A 14,201-nucleotide genomic window follows, 5' to 3' on the forward strand; every position below is an offset into this window, starting at 1 on the left:
ATGTGCTCTGTGCCCAGAGACCTGGTTATTGCTGCCTCAGCTGGAGGCAGGTCCTGCCACAAGACCAGGATAAAACTTGAATCTGTGCTTAGACCTTCACCTTACCTGCTGTGTTATTATCTCCCCATTCACTATTTTCCTTATCTACTTGAATTTGTTTCTTATTTATTTTATCTTTTGGAAAATGTGCTTATTTTCTCTGTGCAACATACTTTAACTAATGAGTTTTTCCTTCTCTTTGATATGATCCAAACCAGCTAGATTTCTTTGTGTGTCAGGAAGCAGAGCTTTTCTGCTTGGTTTGCAAAACTTACATCCTTGTCTGAAGCCATTGCACAGATGTCTCAAGGAGGAATGCAGCTTTAGCAGAGCCTTATGTACACAGAACAGCAAATCTTCGTAGGAAGTTTTCTGAAAGTAGGAAAGGAATCAACCCAAAAGAGGAAGCAGCATTGCTTAGGGAGCGATACAACTGTTGGAGATTTAAAGTTGTGTCAGGACTGTGGCTCAGCTAACTCAGAGTTTGTTCCAGCTGGCTGCTGCAGCCAGCTGCCATACAGCTTGGGAATGGGCTCCTTCACTGTGGGTTAGGCTGTTAATTCCTGTGGTGGGCTGCTCACAGTGCGAGCTGCCTTCAAGTCATGATGAAGTGAAGTGAGTAACTGCATCTAATGCTTTTTGGCAGCCTCCTTTCTATTTCTAGGAAGGCAGGCAGATAGACCAGGCACCCACAGGCATGAGGGGAAGGGGTGGTGGCCTGGAGATCCTTTCTTGTTATTACTTTTACAAAATGTGGCTGTTACATAGCTTGCAACTTGACACATCAGTTCATGCAGTCATGTAAATATCTGATAATCTCATCTCTAATTTCATTTCATGGCTTTCGTATTTCACATCTGAAATAGCTTGAATTGACTGCTGAAAACTTAAATCCAGTTACAATCCAGTAGAGAAATATCTAACACAGGAAAGATGCAGAACCATCATTCCATTCAGAATTTCAGAAGGGTGTATGCTCCAAGTATCTGGTTTTTGGTGCTTCTTTTGAAGTCCTCGAAGGAAAAGACAACTCATAAAGTGCCTAAGAGTGTGTTAAATGGGGAGAAAACTATATCTAAAGAAGAAACCGAGGATTAAGCCTTGAGAACATTTTAAAAAATGTGTTACTGTGTTCTTTGTTGTTTGTTGCTTTTTAGTTTCCTCAAAATCAAATACTAGCTGCACGTGTTTATTTGTGGGATTTTTCCAGTGATTCCTATGAGTCACAGAAATCTTGAAGTGTCATAGACTTAACCGAAGCTGGGGCAGGTTGTCCTAGCTCTGCATGCCCTTGTCTGTCCTGGAAGACAGCATAGGGTGCTGCTGGATAAGCAGTTCTGTACAGTGAAGAATGTTTGTTTCCTAGTGTTCTTTGTTTTCTTTTTTTTTTTTTAATTCAAAAAAAAAAGGCAAAATCTTGCTCTTTTTCTTGGCAAGCACAGGAGCAGCCAATGTAGACACTTTCAGAATAATTAGGGAAAACATCTTGCATTCATTTTTAAAGAAAATCTGCATGCGATATCAATGCATATGTTGGCCTCAAACCTTGAATTTCATAGAGCCTGAGACGACTTTGGGCTAGTTTGAAATTATTTGAAGGATGATTGAAGGCTTGTCTCACAAGACAACACTGCAAACATGCACATTTCCAGTCATCTGCTTTGGATTAACAATATGCATATAAGATACTTTCTCTTTAATTTTTGGTAGTTCATAAACACTGCAATATGCATGGAATTTCTTAGAAAACAGACTGCTTACACTAATCATAAAATCTGGACCACAGAAGACAAAAACAACAAAAAAACTGCAGATTGTCTTTTTTTTTAATGTAGTAAGTCTCTATTGTTAAAGGCAAAATAAACTGGGAAAATGGGGTAGATAGTCACAGTCTGAGGAAGATGCTTAGCTCTGAGGAAGCAGTAACAGTGAATGAAGAAGCACTGAGAAGAAACAGGAAGATGTGGCACTGTTTAGATGGGGCCTCGGCACTGTTCCAACCCTCAGTCTGCTGTGTTCTGTTCTTTGCAGTGATGTGAGACACAGAATTCAACAGAAGATTGCTGAGACGTTTGGTATCAGCTCTTCTTCCATGTACCTGACTAAGCCAACGTTCTTCTCTAGAATAAACAGCACAGAAGCCAAGACAACACATGATGAATACTGGCACCCACACATTGACAAGGTAAGTAGGAGGCTTTAATGGGGTGCAAATGTTCTGTGCTATTATTAGATCACTTTAAAGTTATTTTGCATTAAACATTTAGGCATGCTTGAGAACTCATGCTTGTAAAAAAAAAAAAAAAAAAAAAAAAAAAAAAAGTCCTTCAGATGAGGAACCTAAAGGAAAGATGAACAAATTCTAGAAGCCAATCCAAGACCATTTTTATGCAGTGGGGACATGGTACCCTATTAGCAATTTAATGTTTTATTGTTGGATTTTTTTTTTTTTTTTAGAGTGGCAGTACCATGACTTTCTTTTCACTGTATAGTTTTCTATTTCTAGGCTCAAGGCTTAATACTTCAGGTTTTTCAATGGTCTAAAGTGGTTTACAATTGATAGTAAGTTATTGGTGCTTTAAAATGAATTCAAAGGCTCTCTGCAACTTGGATTTTGTTTGTGTTCTGTTTAAAATAAAGTAGACAAAATCATACTGTTGAGTTTTAAGAGTCACCTAAGATGGAACCAAACAGAACTTAGCCCATCAAAATCTAAGTTAAACTCAGTGCTATAGTCTATGTATGGGTAGTGTACCTTGAAGTCGATGACCTGAAACATCTAAAGAAGAAAAAAAGAAAAACAGTAGTGAAACATTCTACCTTGGAAGGGATGAAAGAATCTAAAGGGAGCACATCTGTTGTTGCTCACAACACTGGCACATGCTTCTGCACTCTTTTGTGATGTTGGTGGAAGCAACTTAGGTTTAGGAAACATGATGAGAGAGAAGCTGTGGGTGCCCTATCTCAGGAGGTGCCCAAGGCTGGGTTGGATTGGCCCTGGGTACTGTGAGCTGGTGAAGGACAACCAGCCCATGGCCTTTAATGGCCTTTAATGTCTTTCTAACCTAGGCCACTTTATGGATGATAATGTCAAATGCAGGTGCTATTTGAAAGAGGTGAGGCAAGGGGATTTTGCAGTCACTGGTGCAGAGAAGCTAAGACCAGCTTCTGGATGCTTTTTGTTTAAAAAGCTGTGATTTCTGTTTACCAGATCATAGCTTTCAGGAAAAATTACTGTATGTTGCATATATATATCTGCATGTGATTTTAATCTACTGTAGATACTCACAAATATATCTCTATGTAAGTATGTATATATGTTGTGTGTGTATTTTTACAAGGTGCATCTATATTGTGTAGTTAGAGGTTAAAAACATAAATGTAGCTGCTATGGCTGTATGGCTTTAGAATTCAAAGCTATGCAAGAGACTGTATTCCATCAGGTGGGTCAGAGGGTCAGAAAATATTTCAAAGGCTAAATGGGGTAGACAAGTTGTGTAGTTCCATGGTGTGTTTTCAGTGCAATCAACCTGCCTGGTGTTTTGATTTTTGCACCTGAGAAAGCAAACTGAGTTGTGTCCTTGGAGCACATGAGCACATTTTACCTTTTTCTCTGAGCTACTGAGTATCCTGCAATTACAATTCTCCATCTCAGTATCTTTGGTTTGAAAGATTTTAAGTGCATAATGGAACAGCACAGTTCTATTATGTGTGTATGAGGCTTTGGATTTTTTTCCCTCTAAAATTAATTTGGTTTTTAGTTACATGGGAATGGAAACCCTTAAATCACCCGAATGAATCATTTAATCTTGCTGACTTTACAAGCAAGGTAAATCAAATAGAGCATTGGCTGAAGATGTGGAGCTTCATCTTGGATGGGATTTGTTTGGAGCTGAACCTTTCCAAAGTCAAATATCTGATTTATAACGGAATTGCTGTTGCATGCTCAACTCTGACAGCACAATAGTCTTATAATGTTCTCTAAGAGATGTAGAAGTAGATGAATTCTGCAGTCCCATGGGCAAGGATTCTGTCATCCTTCACAGACTTGTCAGTCTCTATCATAAAATCAGGCTTATTTTGTTTTTTCTTCCACTTGGACTTCAGTGTATATTTTCACTAATTTTTAGCCTAAACTTCTTCATGATCAGTTCATACTTATTTTGGTTTGTATGGACCCTCTTAATCAGTCTTGTTCCCCTCCCTTCTCTCAATTCCACCTTCTCTCATCCCTGTGTAGGCAGCAATCACAGTCTTTTCAGCCTTTCTTCCCCAAGTTCAACAAGCCAAACCTTACACTAACTGGAGTTTTTGTCACAGAAACAATGAGGGTTAAAATAGTTTTTGCAAATCGAGTTGTGGGAGTAGGGCTGTAGAATGGCTGTTTAGAGGTGCTGCAGTGGCACATTTACTGCTTTATATTGCTAACAAGGTTTGGGTAAATACAGGGACAAGAGTATCACCAAAATGTTCTTCATTCTTGTGACTTGGACTGTTTATTGCTGGATTTGGCACTTTTCTTTAAGCCAATATGGTCAAAATAACAAAATGAGTAAGAATGAAAATGTCTTCCTGTGCCATCTGTTGCTGTGTTCTCTGTAGTCATTGCCCTTACAGAATAATTTGTACAGCTGATGTTGAGCCAAAAAAAAAGATTTAGGGAACTTCTAAGCCTAGAAAAAACACCTACCTCTAACAGTCACCAGGTCAGACAAAACACTCTGCTGATGATATATATTTATACAGTACTGCTGCTCTGTGCATTTCCCTGTTTGGTGTAATTCAGAACTTGATTGAGTTGTAATACACTGTAAAGACATTTGAGAATACAGCTGTTTACTGTTAAGCATCTTTTAAATTGTAGATGGCATAGATATGAAAATACATTCAGAAGCCAGCTGAACTCCGTGCTAATGTGTGGAGAGAAGCTACTAATGTATAGCATTTCTCTTCCCCACCTTCAGCCTGCACAGTGAACAAAATACTTAAATAATACTTTAACCAGTAATGAAAGTCATTCTGTTATACTTAGAAATGGGTTTTTTGGTCTGTAGGCTGAGAGGAAGCAGAGACTTTGAAAGCTATGTTTAAGGTTTTAAAATAAAACCTGGAGGAATATCTACTCCTTTCCATACAACAAATGTGTAATTATTTGGAAAGTCAATATCTGACTGTTATCATGATGCTCTTGAATGACAGACGATGGAAGAGAGTAAAAGGTGACCTCTAGCTGATTAGCCAGGAGATAGGATTAGTTATGTAAGGACTGTTTTTGGGCATCATTGTCAGTTTTATGGTCAAATTCTCTCTTGAAATAATACAAACAGATCTGAGCCTTTCTATACGTTTGATATGATAAAGAGGTGTAACTTCTGACACTGTTTTTTTTTACTGGCTGTTCAGTAAACATGGTGGGGATGGGCTGATGGCTGGATTAGATGATCTTAGTGGTCTTTCCAACCTAAATGATTCTATGACTGTACACGTGGGATGACAGAGATCAGCAGGAGTGTTTCTTTAGTTTTGGGAACTCTGAGGGCAGAAGTAATAAAGGTAAAATCCTAGTTCATTATATGTATATAATGTTTGTGTAAACATAACTGATAATGTTGACTTACTCCTAGGTGACTTACGGCTCTTTTGATTATACTTCACTGCTCTACCTGTCTGACTATGCTGAAGATTTTGGTGGTGGACGGTTTGTGTTTATGGATGCAGGATCCAACAAGACAATAGAGCCCCAAGCAGGTAAGAGTCTTGGCTTGCCTGCATTGAGGCAGGCCAACTTGTGCCCTTGGGTAACTGGCTGTACACTGGGACTTTGCGTTTTGTGTCAGCAGTAATTATTGAATGATGCAGTTTACAGCTTTTTTGTGTGTGTGTTTTGAGATTGATTCGATATAAAGTAAGATTAAAAATGTTAAGAAGAAATAGTTTGAAATATCTGGAATAAATCTGTACAAAGTGACTTCCTTGAAAGATGTAGCATTTAGAACTGCAATCCAGCCATGGCAGCTTAGTGGGTTACAGTGCATCAAGAGCGAAGAACATCCTTACACTACAGCAAATCTACAATAAAGCAATTCATTTTGCATCTCGTGGCCTGAAATTCCTTTGCTGTTCCAAGTGAGGCTCAGTGCTCTGTAATTACTATGGTCTGGGTGTGAAGGTGATGAATTACCACAGCTGGTGTGCGGTACCATGATGAACCATGGTAACTTGATTATAAGTCCATTAATGTTTTCAATAGACATGCAAAAAATGAGCATTCAGGTGGATGTCGGTTATACTAAAAAAGCCTTTCCTTAAGGGTGGCTTAAAATTTTTCCAGTAGGTGGATTATTTGAAATTAGAATTACTTTGGGCAATGTGTGTAGGAAGAAAGCACTCAGTCTCAACTCATCTGTCTGGCAGGCAAGCAGGGAGCTTACAGCAGTGTTTCTCAATGCTTTGTAAGGCAAGGCCATTGGAGAAAAAATAACAGGGACAGCTTTATATTCCTACTGTGTTCAGTCTTTTTTTATAAGAAAAAAGAAAAAAACTTTCTCATTTAAGACAGCATCAGTTGTTTTCTGACAGGCATTACCCCAAAGAGATCTTACCATGGCTGCCCATAAGTGGATGTGGGTGTGTGGTGGGTTTTTTGTTTGTTTTAAATTTATTTTTGTCTCTGTGTCCTATGGGTCATAATGATCCACTCCACAGCTGTAATGCTGGTTTAGATAAACTCTCTGATTATCTCTGTGTTTGGTATCAGGTTTTGTTTGATTATTTTGGCTTCTCTGGTTGAAAATGAATGCTGAGCTGGAAGTATTATCCTTTGCAAAATGCTGCCATTGGTATTTTGAACGCGAGCAAATTAAGCTGGATCGTTTCCAGGTACAATTCTAAGACGAACGTGTTGGTTTTAGAACTGAATGCCACTTGACTGGCAGCACTGCCATCTCCTCGCACAGCACTGGGGCAGTCAGTCCAATCGCTGTATGCAGCATTCCCTGACTTAATTTCAAAGTCTGCAGCTGTGAAATTGCATCCGTTCAGCCCCATCCATCTAATTTTCCAGCTCTGCTCCAAGGTGTTTGCTCTTTGTCATTCTTGGATGGGAAGGGGGAGCAGACGAGGCTGAGGCGTAGAGATTTCTTAACAGCACCTGATTGTGCAACTTCCCTTCCATGGGTTTTTGTATTAATGGTATGTGTGAAATACAACTAGCTAAACACACCTTCTAAAATAAAAGAATGCTGAGCTTGGGGAGGCCAGTCTTGTATGAGAGCTGAGATGTGCTACACGTGCACCACAGAAAATGCAGTTCAGCGCCAGCTACACCTTTCTTCTACACTCCTTTGTGTAAGCACAGTTGCCAGGGCTCCCATGACAGTATCACTGCCTGTGGTGCTATGTAAATAATTACTGAAGCCTTGTGAGAGACAGAGAAAAGGTTCAGAGATAAAGCACAACATGATGGCAATTTTGCTTCATTTTCCTCTTGTTGATAAAAATGCAGCTTGTGAAAGAATGAGAACTAGAGAGTGGCCCCAGGGTGTTTTCTGTTGCTGGTACAAGTTGATCTATTTTTCATGTTCAGAATGTTCTTCCTCCATGTTTTGTTTGTTTCCCCCTTTTTCTTTCTTTTTTTTTTTTTCGTCTTTTCTGTTTTATGTTTTTGATCCTTTCCTTTTCTTATTGCTGCAGCTTTTTAAACTACATGTTGATAACATTTTATGCTTCTTGCTAAGGATGACTGGGGCTTCTTTAGAGATGGCTGTTGTACTCACTAGTACACAGCGGCCAATTTACTTTCTCTGTAATAGTAATACCATTTACATTCTAAAATCTGTTCTTTCTTGTTTCAAATTTGGTCTCCATTTTGGGCATCTGGTGTTCTGTGCTAAAATGAGCACATTCCTTTTTCTGCAAGTTGGTAATTTATTAAAGTGCCAGATTCTGCAGCGAAGAACAGAAGGGCATTATATGGATGCTGCATTGCAGGAAAGCAGTCATCAGAAATACAAAAAATACAACTTAAAAACTCCCTACGTTATCAGATTCCCTCCTTGTGGAACCTAGTTTGAAAATATTTATCATGTTTGTGGCTTGCGTGAGAAGTGTCATGTTTGCACATATTTGAATGTGCTTGGCTGATCTTAAGACTGTCGTGTGCACCATGTTCTGTAATATTAGTTTGTTTAATGATGACTAAATCATCTTGCTTTAGGAGAGTACTGCAATTTATTAGTCAGGAGGCTCTTGAGGACTTTTTTGTTCCTTTGCATGGACATGGGCAAGTCACCACTGCTAACTCGCATATACAGACTTAGGCTAATCCATCAACAAAAGTGGAGTAAGGACATAACTTTGCAGCCTGTAAGGCACAAGGAATCATGTGTGTTCCTGTGTGTCTTCTGACTGCAGCTGGGACGTCTATCTGCTGCAATAAACTTACTGTACCGAGATGAAGAGAATTCTCTGCTCCAAGTAAAATGCTGTTCTGAAAGGAAAAGGTGTTGGTTTTCTTTTTTTTTTTTTTTTTTTTTTTTTTTGGATAAAGAAACAGTTCTGAAGTTGTATCTTCTTCTTTTAATCAGCCCTGCATGTTGTATTTCCAAAACTGATGCAATGGCTTTTTTTAATAAATGTTTTTTATAAAAGATCAGATGGAAAGCTCACAATCACTTTTTTGTTTTTGAGTTTATGGAAGAGAAGAACTGAAGACACAAAAGGAATTATGTCCGTTGGACAGTGTGAAATGTGACTTTCCTGTTTCATTTGTGAATATCAAGCGCAGTGTACTTTCAAAGCTGTGAGAGAGAAATGTGTGTTTTTGGAAGCCCAGAAATATTGGAGATGAATGTATGACCTGTTTGGGAACTTGTGACGTTGGGTTATTGTTAGAGTGGAAAAATGCACTTGAAGCCTGGTTGTTCAGTTGTTCTGCTCAGGTGAGGAGAAGTAAACATCCTAGAGTGCATCTCTGGTGTTCTCACAGTGTAGGAATGGGCTTCAAGTGTGTCTGTGTGTGCATTTACTGAGGTAAGTGTAGCTTTATTGGAGTGGTTAGATATCATATGATTGTCAGATCCCATAATTGCAAGAGTAATTGCAGTACTCCAAGTGAAGTGGTGCAAATTTGTCATCTCTTTTACTGTGCTCTTCCAAAAAAAACAAACACCTACCTTGGAGCAATTCACTGTTAAAGGCTGTGGGAATGCAGCATAACAACAGAACACAATGACTTGAGAGAAGACGATACTTCCAGATCCAGAGGTCCCACAAAAGCATTAACATAAGGTGTGGAGACTGTGTTTAAGGCTTATATTTAATATTTCTGTTTGTGTCATGGAGTGTCTGATTTATCACTGATTGTACGTGTTCTTTCTCCCCATTTAATCTGGATGATGCTGATTTAATTTAGATGAGGATAATCTTCTGGCATTTCTAGCTTTAGCTTCCTTTCAATCTGCAAAACTGGGTCGCATCTTGATGATAAATCGGAAAGCTGAGAGATGATTTAAAATCAAAAGAAAAATACCACACAAGTCCTGGAGGGAGGGAAGCAGAGCAGGCAGTAATGGCTGCAGGGATAATCAGCTTTGCAAAGTTTGTGGATTGAAGGAGAGGTGGCAGTTCTTAGTGATTTTTCTCTACCTGTCATGAATTGCACTTGGGACTGGTAGGGTGATTACAGAAAGAAGGTAGAAAAATGAGGATCTGTTGTAATTGTGAAAGAAATATATTGTAACAGGTACATGCAGACACTTCATTGCTCATCGTAGAATCATTATGGTTGGAAAGACTGCTAAGATTGTCTTGGCACAGGCATGGGCTGATGGCTGGCCATTCTAGGCCATGTCCTCATTTGTATGTGGAGCCTGGAAGATCTACTTTTGCTTTCTGTTCTGTTTTCCAGGGAAGGTTAACTTCCAGGCTCTGTTTTTGTATTCCAGTCCTGCATGATGATAGGTTTCTGGTTTTTTTTTTTTTTTGAATGATATCTTTTAATTGGGCCCATAAATCAGCAGTACCTGGGAAGTAACAGCTCAGGCCTACACTTCACGTGCTGCTTCGCACATAGCAGATTCACTCAAGAAGACATTGTACTACTGAGGCCTGTAGTGGCCATTTTAAAGTAGCTGGAGCATTGAAAGGGCTGAGGAGTGCGAGTGAGGTGAGGGAGAGCCAAACAGCTGTCCTGTGTGAGTGCTTTACAGAGCATTATCAGTAGGGAGAGCGGACTGGTATAAATTAGTTTGTTATAAATAAGCACACTGAGTGTGTACCTTATTGCTTTTCATTCCTCACTGCATTTGTACCACACCCAGGTTTTATGTCAGGTGCATGCAAGCTGATAGTTTAGAAACTTGATTTGATACTGCTGGACAAATATGCTGAAGTGAAGCTGAAGGCATAAAAAGGGAGCAGAGGAAAATCAAACAGATATTTTATGAAATTTGGGTGAAGTTACAGATGAAGTGCAACAAAACACAAAATAACACAGCTAAACCAAGGGTTTATGCTATATCAGTAGTGATGTTTCAGTTCTTGGTTCCTAAGCTTTCTGAATTCTTGTTGCACACTGTATGTGCTGTCATGAGCTCTTTTTTTTTGTTTGTTTTTCTTGATAAGAGCAGAAGTTACCCTTGTATTTATGCTCCAGTGATATGCTAAATCTAAGTACGAAGTACACCTCCACCAGGAGTCCAGAATCTGGAACTTTGGCATCTGTGTGATTTGACCGTAGCTGTGCTTAACATGGTGTATTTAGCAAAGGCAAGAAAAGGAAAATAGGTGATCCAGAGGTATTTCACATGATTGAAACTGCAGCACGTTATTCTTAAAGGGCTTTGCTTGGTGAGAACTTTTCATGGGAGTTAAGTTTCTTTTGCAGCTTTGCAGAATGCTCCCAAATGGGAGAACAGAGCACTTGTGGAGCATGGGGCTCCATTGGCTGAGGCTGAGCCAAAGGGAAAACATGGGAAGCAGCAGAGGTGGTAGCCCTGTCCTTTTCTCTCGGGTAGGGAGGAGCAGGGCCAGAAGGTGTGGGTGGCAGTCTGCAGGAGAGATGAGGGGAAAAGCACAGTTCTGCACTTTTTATTTCTAAGTACTAGATTGCCACACTTCGACATAATGTACAGAGCAGAAAGTCCTGTTATTTTGAGCAACCAACTGTGCTGGTGGCAGTGAAGCAGGCAGGGATTCTGTTGAAATCTAAAAATGCACATGTATTTTTTTTTTTAGTAGGAAATAATTAAGTTGTTCATTTGCTTTCTTTAAAAACTGTAATTTGTAAGATTTCAGTCCAGCTGATTTTCTATTTAAAGTAGAAACAATTACTTTAGAAAGTATTAATAATACTTAAGCAAATTACAAGTGAGCTATGAGGGTTGGCCCCCTTTAATCATTAATTTTATTCATAACAGGAAGTAATTTCTCTATGTACTAAAAATATCTGGGAAAAGTTTGCAACCAGATTTCATTAGGTATCCATTTTGATTTATTTTTGGGCCCTAATTGCCTTTGCTTGGCACACTTTTCACCTGTGTAAGTACAGAAATCGTTTAGAGAGTCTCGTGCCTTCTCTTCTCCCATAAATGTTGGCAGAACATCCAGACTCAGGTCTCACCTCAAGAACAGCCGATATAAACTTGATTTATGTCTGGGTTGAAACCCACATCAGCAGTGTAATTGTGTGCAGGTAGGTAGGATGCTCACACCAGCTGCTCTTTCATCTTTCTGGTAGCGAAGGCACTGCCTTCAGAAGGGCTTCCCCCTTTAATGCATTAGAGACAGCACTGCCAAATGCCAGTAATTCTTATTGCGCCATTACAGAAAATGTGAGGTTTTTTTGCCTAGTGATATGGTGTTTGGGGAGGGGGAAGACTTTACACCAGAATGAGTTAGCAATTAATCCTAAGGACATGACTGTGCAGTTTCGCAGGCAGTGCTTCTCTCTTAGTGTCATTCAGCAGACAAAACACTGTTTTCTTTTGTCTGTGAGTAACATTTAGAGCTGGTAAATGCTAAGCAGACAGTCAGAGCTGTCATACATGGGATGAAAGATGCTGAGTAAATCCATAGTGCCAGATAAACTCTGCTTCCCTTTAATCTGGCAGAGGAGTTGCTTTGTTTCCTTTCCAGCAGCAACTCAGTCCCTCCAGTGACTGCCAGCTGCTCAGGATGGTGCCTGAAGGTGAGATCTCTTCCATCCCTCCCTCTTCCCCTCCCTCCATCCTTCCCTGGTGTCCAGCCCTGGTTAATACTGGTGAAAGGAGGATGGTGAGGGGTCAGTTAAGCTCTCCTTTACTCACTTGCCTGGTTGAGTGTTGGTCTAGGCAATTGAAACATGTGATTTGCAGTTTTTGCTTGATATTTGTGTGAGCCAAGGAGTTTACAGGGAAATTTGGCAATGTGTTAAACAAGAAGGGCCAAAAGGATGCTGCCAAGAAAGCAAAAGCTGTGGAGTCGTATGGAAGGTGGGAGCATGAAGGGATTGGAACCCAGCAGCAACATGGGCTTGTTGCAAAAAGGGAGCTGCAGAAAGTGATGGCCAATGTTGATATTAATGAATAGCCTATTCCATGTAAAATCAGTAACTGAAGTCAGAAGGGATTTCTGGAGACCTTCTAGTCACAGCTTCACAGCTTCCTGGTAGAGAATTGATCATGGGAGATGCAAATTGTGTATATCTGAAACATGTGCTCAGGAAGTTTCCTATCTAAATGTGTGCTGATCTATTAATGTTTACTTTTAATGCTATACTTATATGTGCTAACAATAGGACCCTGAGCAACCTGATGTAACTTGGATGTAATTTAGAAGTTATCCATCTCCTTTCTAAAATGATGGCTAAGATGTCCTCCCAAGGTCTCTTCCAACTGAAATTAAGTAATGAATCTATAAGTCTACATGCAGTGAATCTATGATAAGAAGTGTAATGTTGTAGTATGTGAGGTTTTTTCTTCTGTGCATTGTGATATCCTAACATTTCTGTGGTTAAGTCCTTTTATTTATCTACATCATGTTATAATTAAGTCTTACATACCTTTCTATTTGTTCTCTTGCCAGAATAGATAGAAGCAACAGAAGATACTCTTTGTAATACTTGTTAAGCAACAATGTGTTAACTGCAAAATACTGCACTGGTGTTCACTAATTAATTTGTACAATAACCCAGTTATTGTCATCTTCATTTTAGAGACATGGAAACAAATGAGAAATTAAATGGTTTTGGTCAAAGTTGCACTGCATGTCAGGGGCATAGTTGTTAACGAAATATATTTTTTGGGTATATTCTTCCAGTCTATATTGCATCCCAGGACTGAGCCTAAGTAGAAGACTGTAGGCAGTTTGCTTACAAAAATGTAACTGAATGTTGAGATTCAGCAGGGCTAACATCTCTAGAGAACAAACTGTATGGGAATACTGGGAGATGTTGCTGAATGCCAAACTAAATGGGACATCACTGCTGCACTGTGAAATATGCCTTGATTTTGCTTCTGCTTAAGTATTTTCTGTGAATAGTGTAACTTGATCAAAATTAGGGTCATAGGCAGCTCATAGCAGTGCATCTTGTAGCTGGTGCTTATGTGTTTATAACTAATGATTCCTGTGGATCAGTGCAAAAATTGGTTCTCAATCCCCTTCCTCCCCCAAAAAACTGAGGAGAGCAAGAAGATGCCTCTAATACAATTACAGCCTTGCTCCCTTTCCACTTTTTCCACATCATAAGCTTTTCTCAGCCTGATGGCATTTGAGAGCTTGACTTGTGTCAGTGACAAGGAAGACCAGGGCTCAGTTTTGATGGATGTTGTCATGCTGAGCTTGTTAGCAATTCCTTGGCTTGGACTGGTGTGAGATGCAGACATATTTAAATGAGTTTGTGTGAGGTTTTTTTAAACTCCAGTACAAGTCATCTTTTGGTTACTTTTGTAAAAGCTTCTACGGATATGTGAGGACAACGTCAAAAAGGAATCAAAAAAGCAGCTGTGGATGAAACCAGTACAGAAGCAGAGCTGGAGAAGTGTCTGTGAGCAGGCAGGGGCAGTGGCTGCTCCACAATAACACTTTATCCAGTCTGCAAGGAGTGGAAGCTCATCAGCTGATCTTTTGTTGTAACAAACTCCATCATGAAAACATTTCTAGGAAAAATGGAAGGGATGAGGTTG

The 14,201-nt window shown here is 39.5% G+C and overlaps 1 protein-coding gene across 1 annotated transcript in view; it reads left to right on the plus strand.

Annotated features, from left to right (window-relative positions):
- The window catches only part of OGFOD3 (2-oxoglutarate and iron dependent oxygenase domain containing 3), a 36,032-nt gene that overhangs the window by 15,759 nt on the left and 6,072 nt on the right, over positions 1 to 14,201 (plus strand). The window contains exons 5-6 of the mRNA XM_085240296.1: positions 2,071 to 2,224; positions 5,664 to 5,787. Of these exons, the coding sequence (XP_085096422.1) occupies positions 2,071 to 2,224; positions 5,664 to 5,787 (278 nt within the window). The remainder of the gene's footprint in view (positions 1 to 2,070; positions 2,225 to 5,663; positions 5,788 to 14,201) is intronic.

The sequence above is a fragment of the Meleagris gallopavo genome, chromosome 20 (genome assembly GCF_905368555.1).
Source record: "Meleagris gallopavo chromosome 20, MGAL_WU_HG_1.1, whole genome shotgun sequence".
NCBI classification, from domain to species: domain Eukaryota; kingdom Metazoa; phylum Chordata; class Aves; order Galliformes; family Phasianidae; genus Meleagris; species Meleagris gallopavo.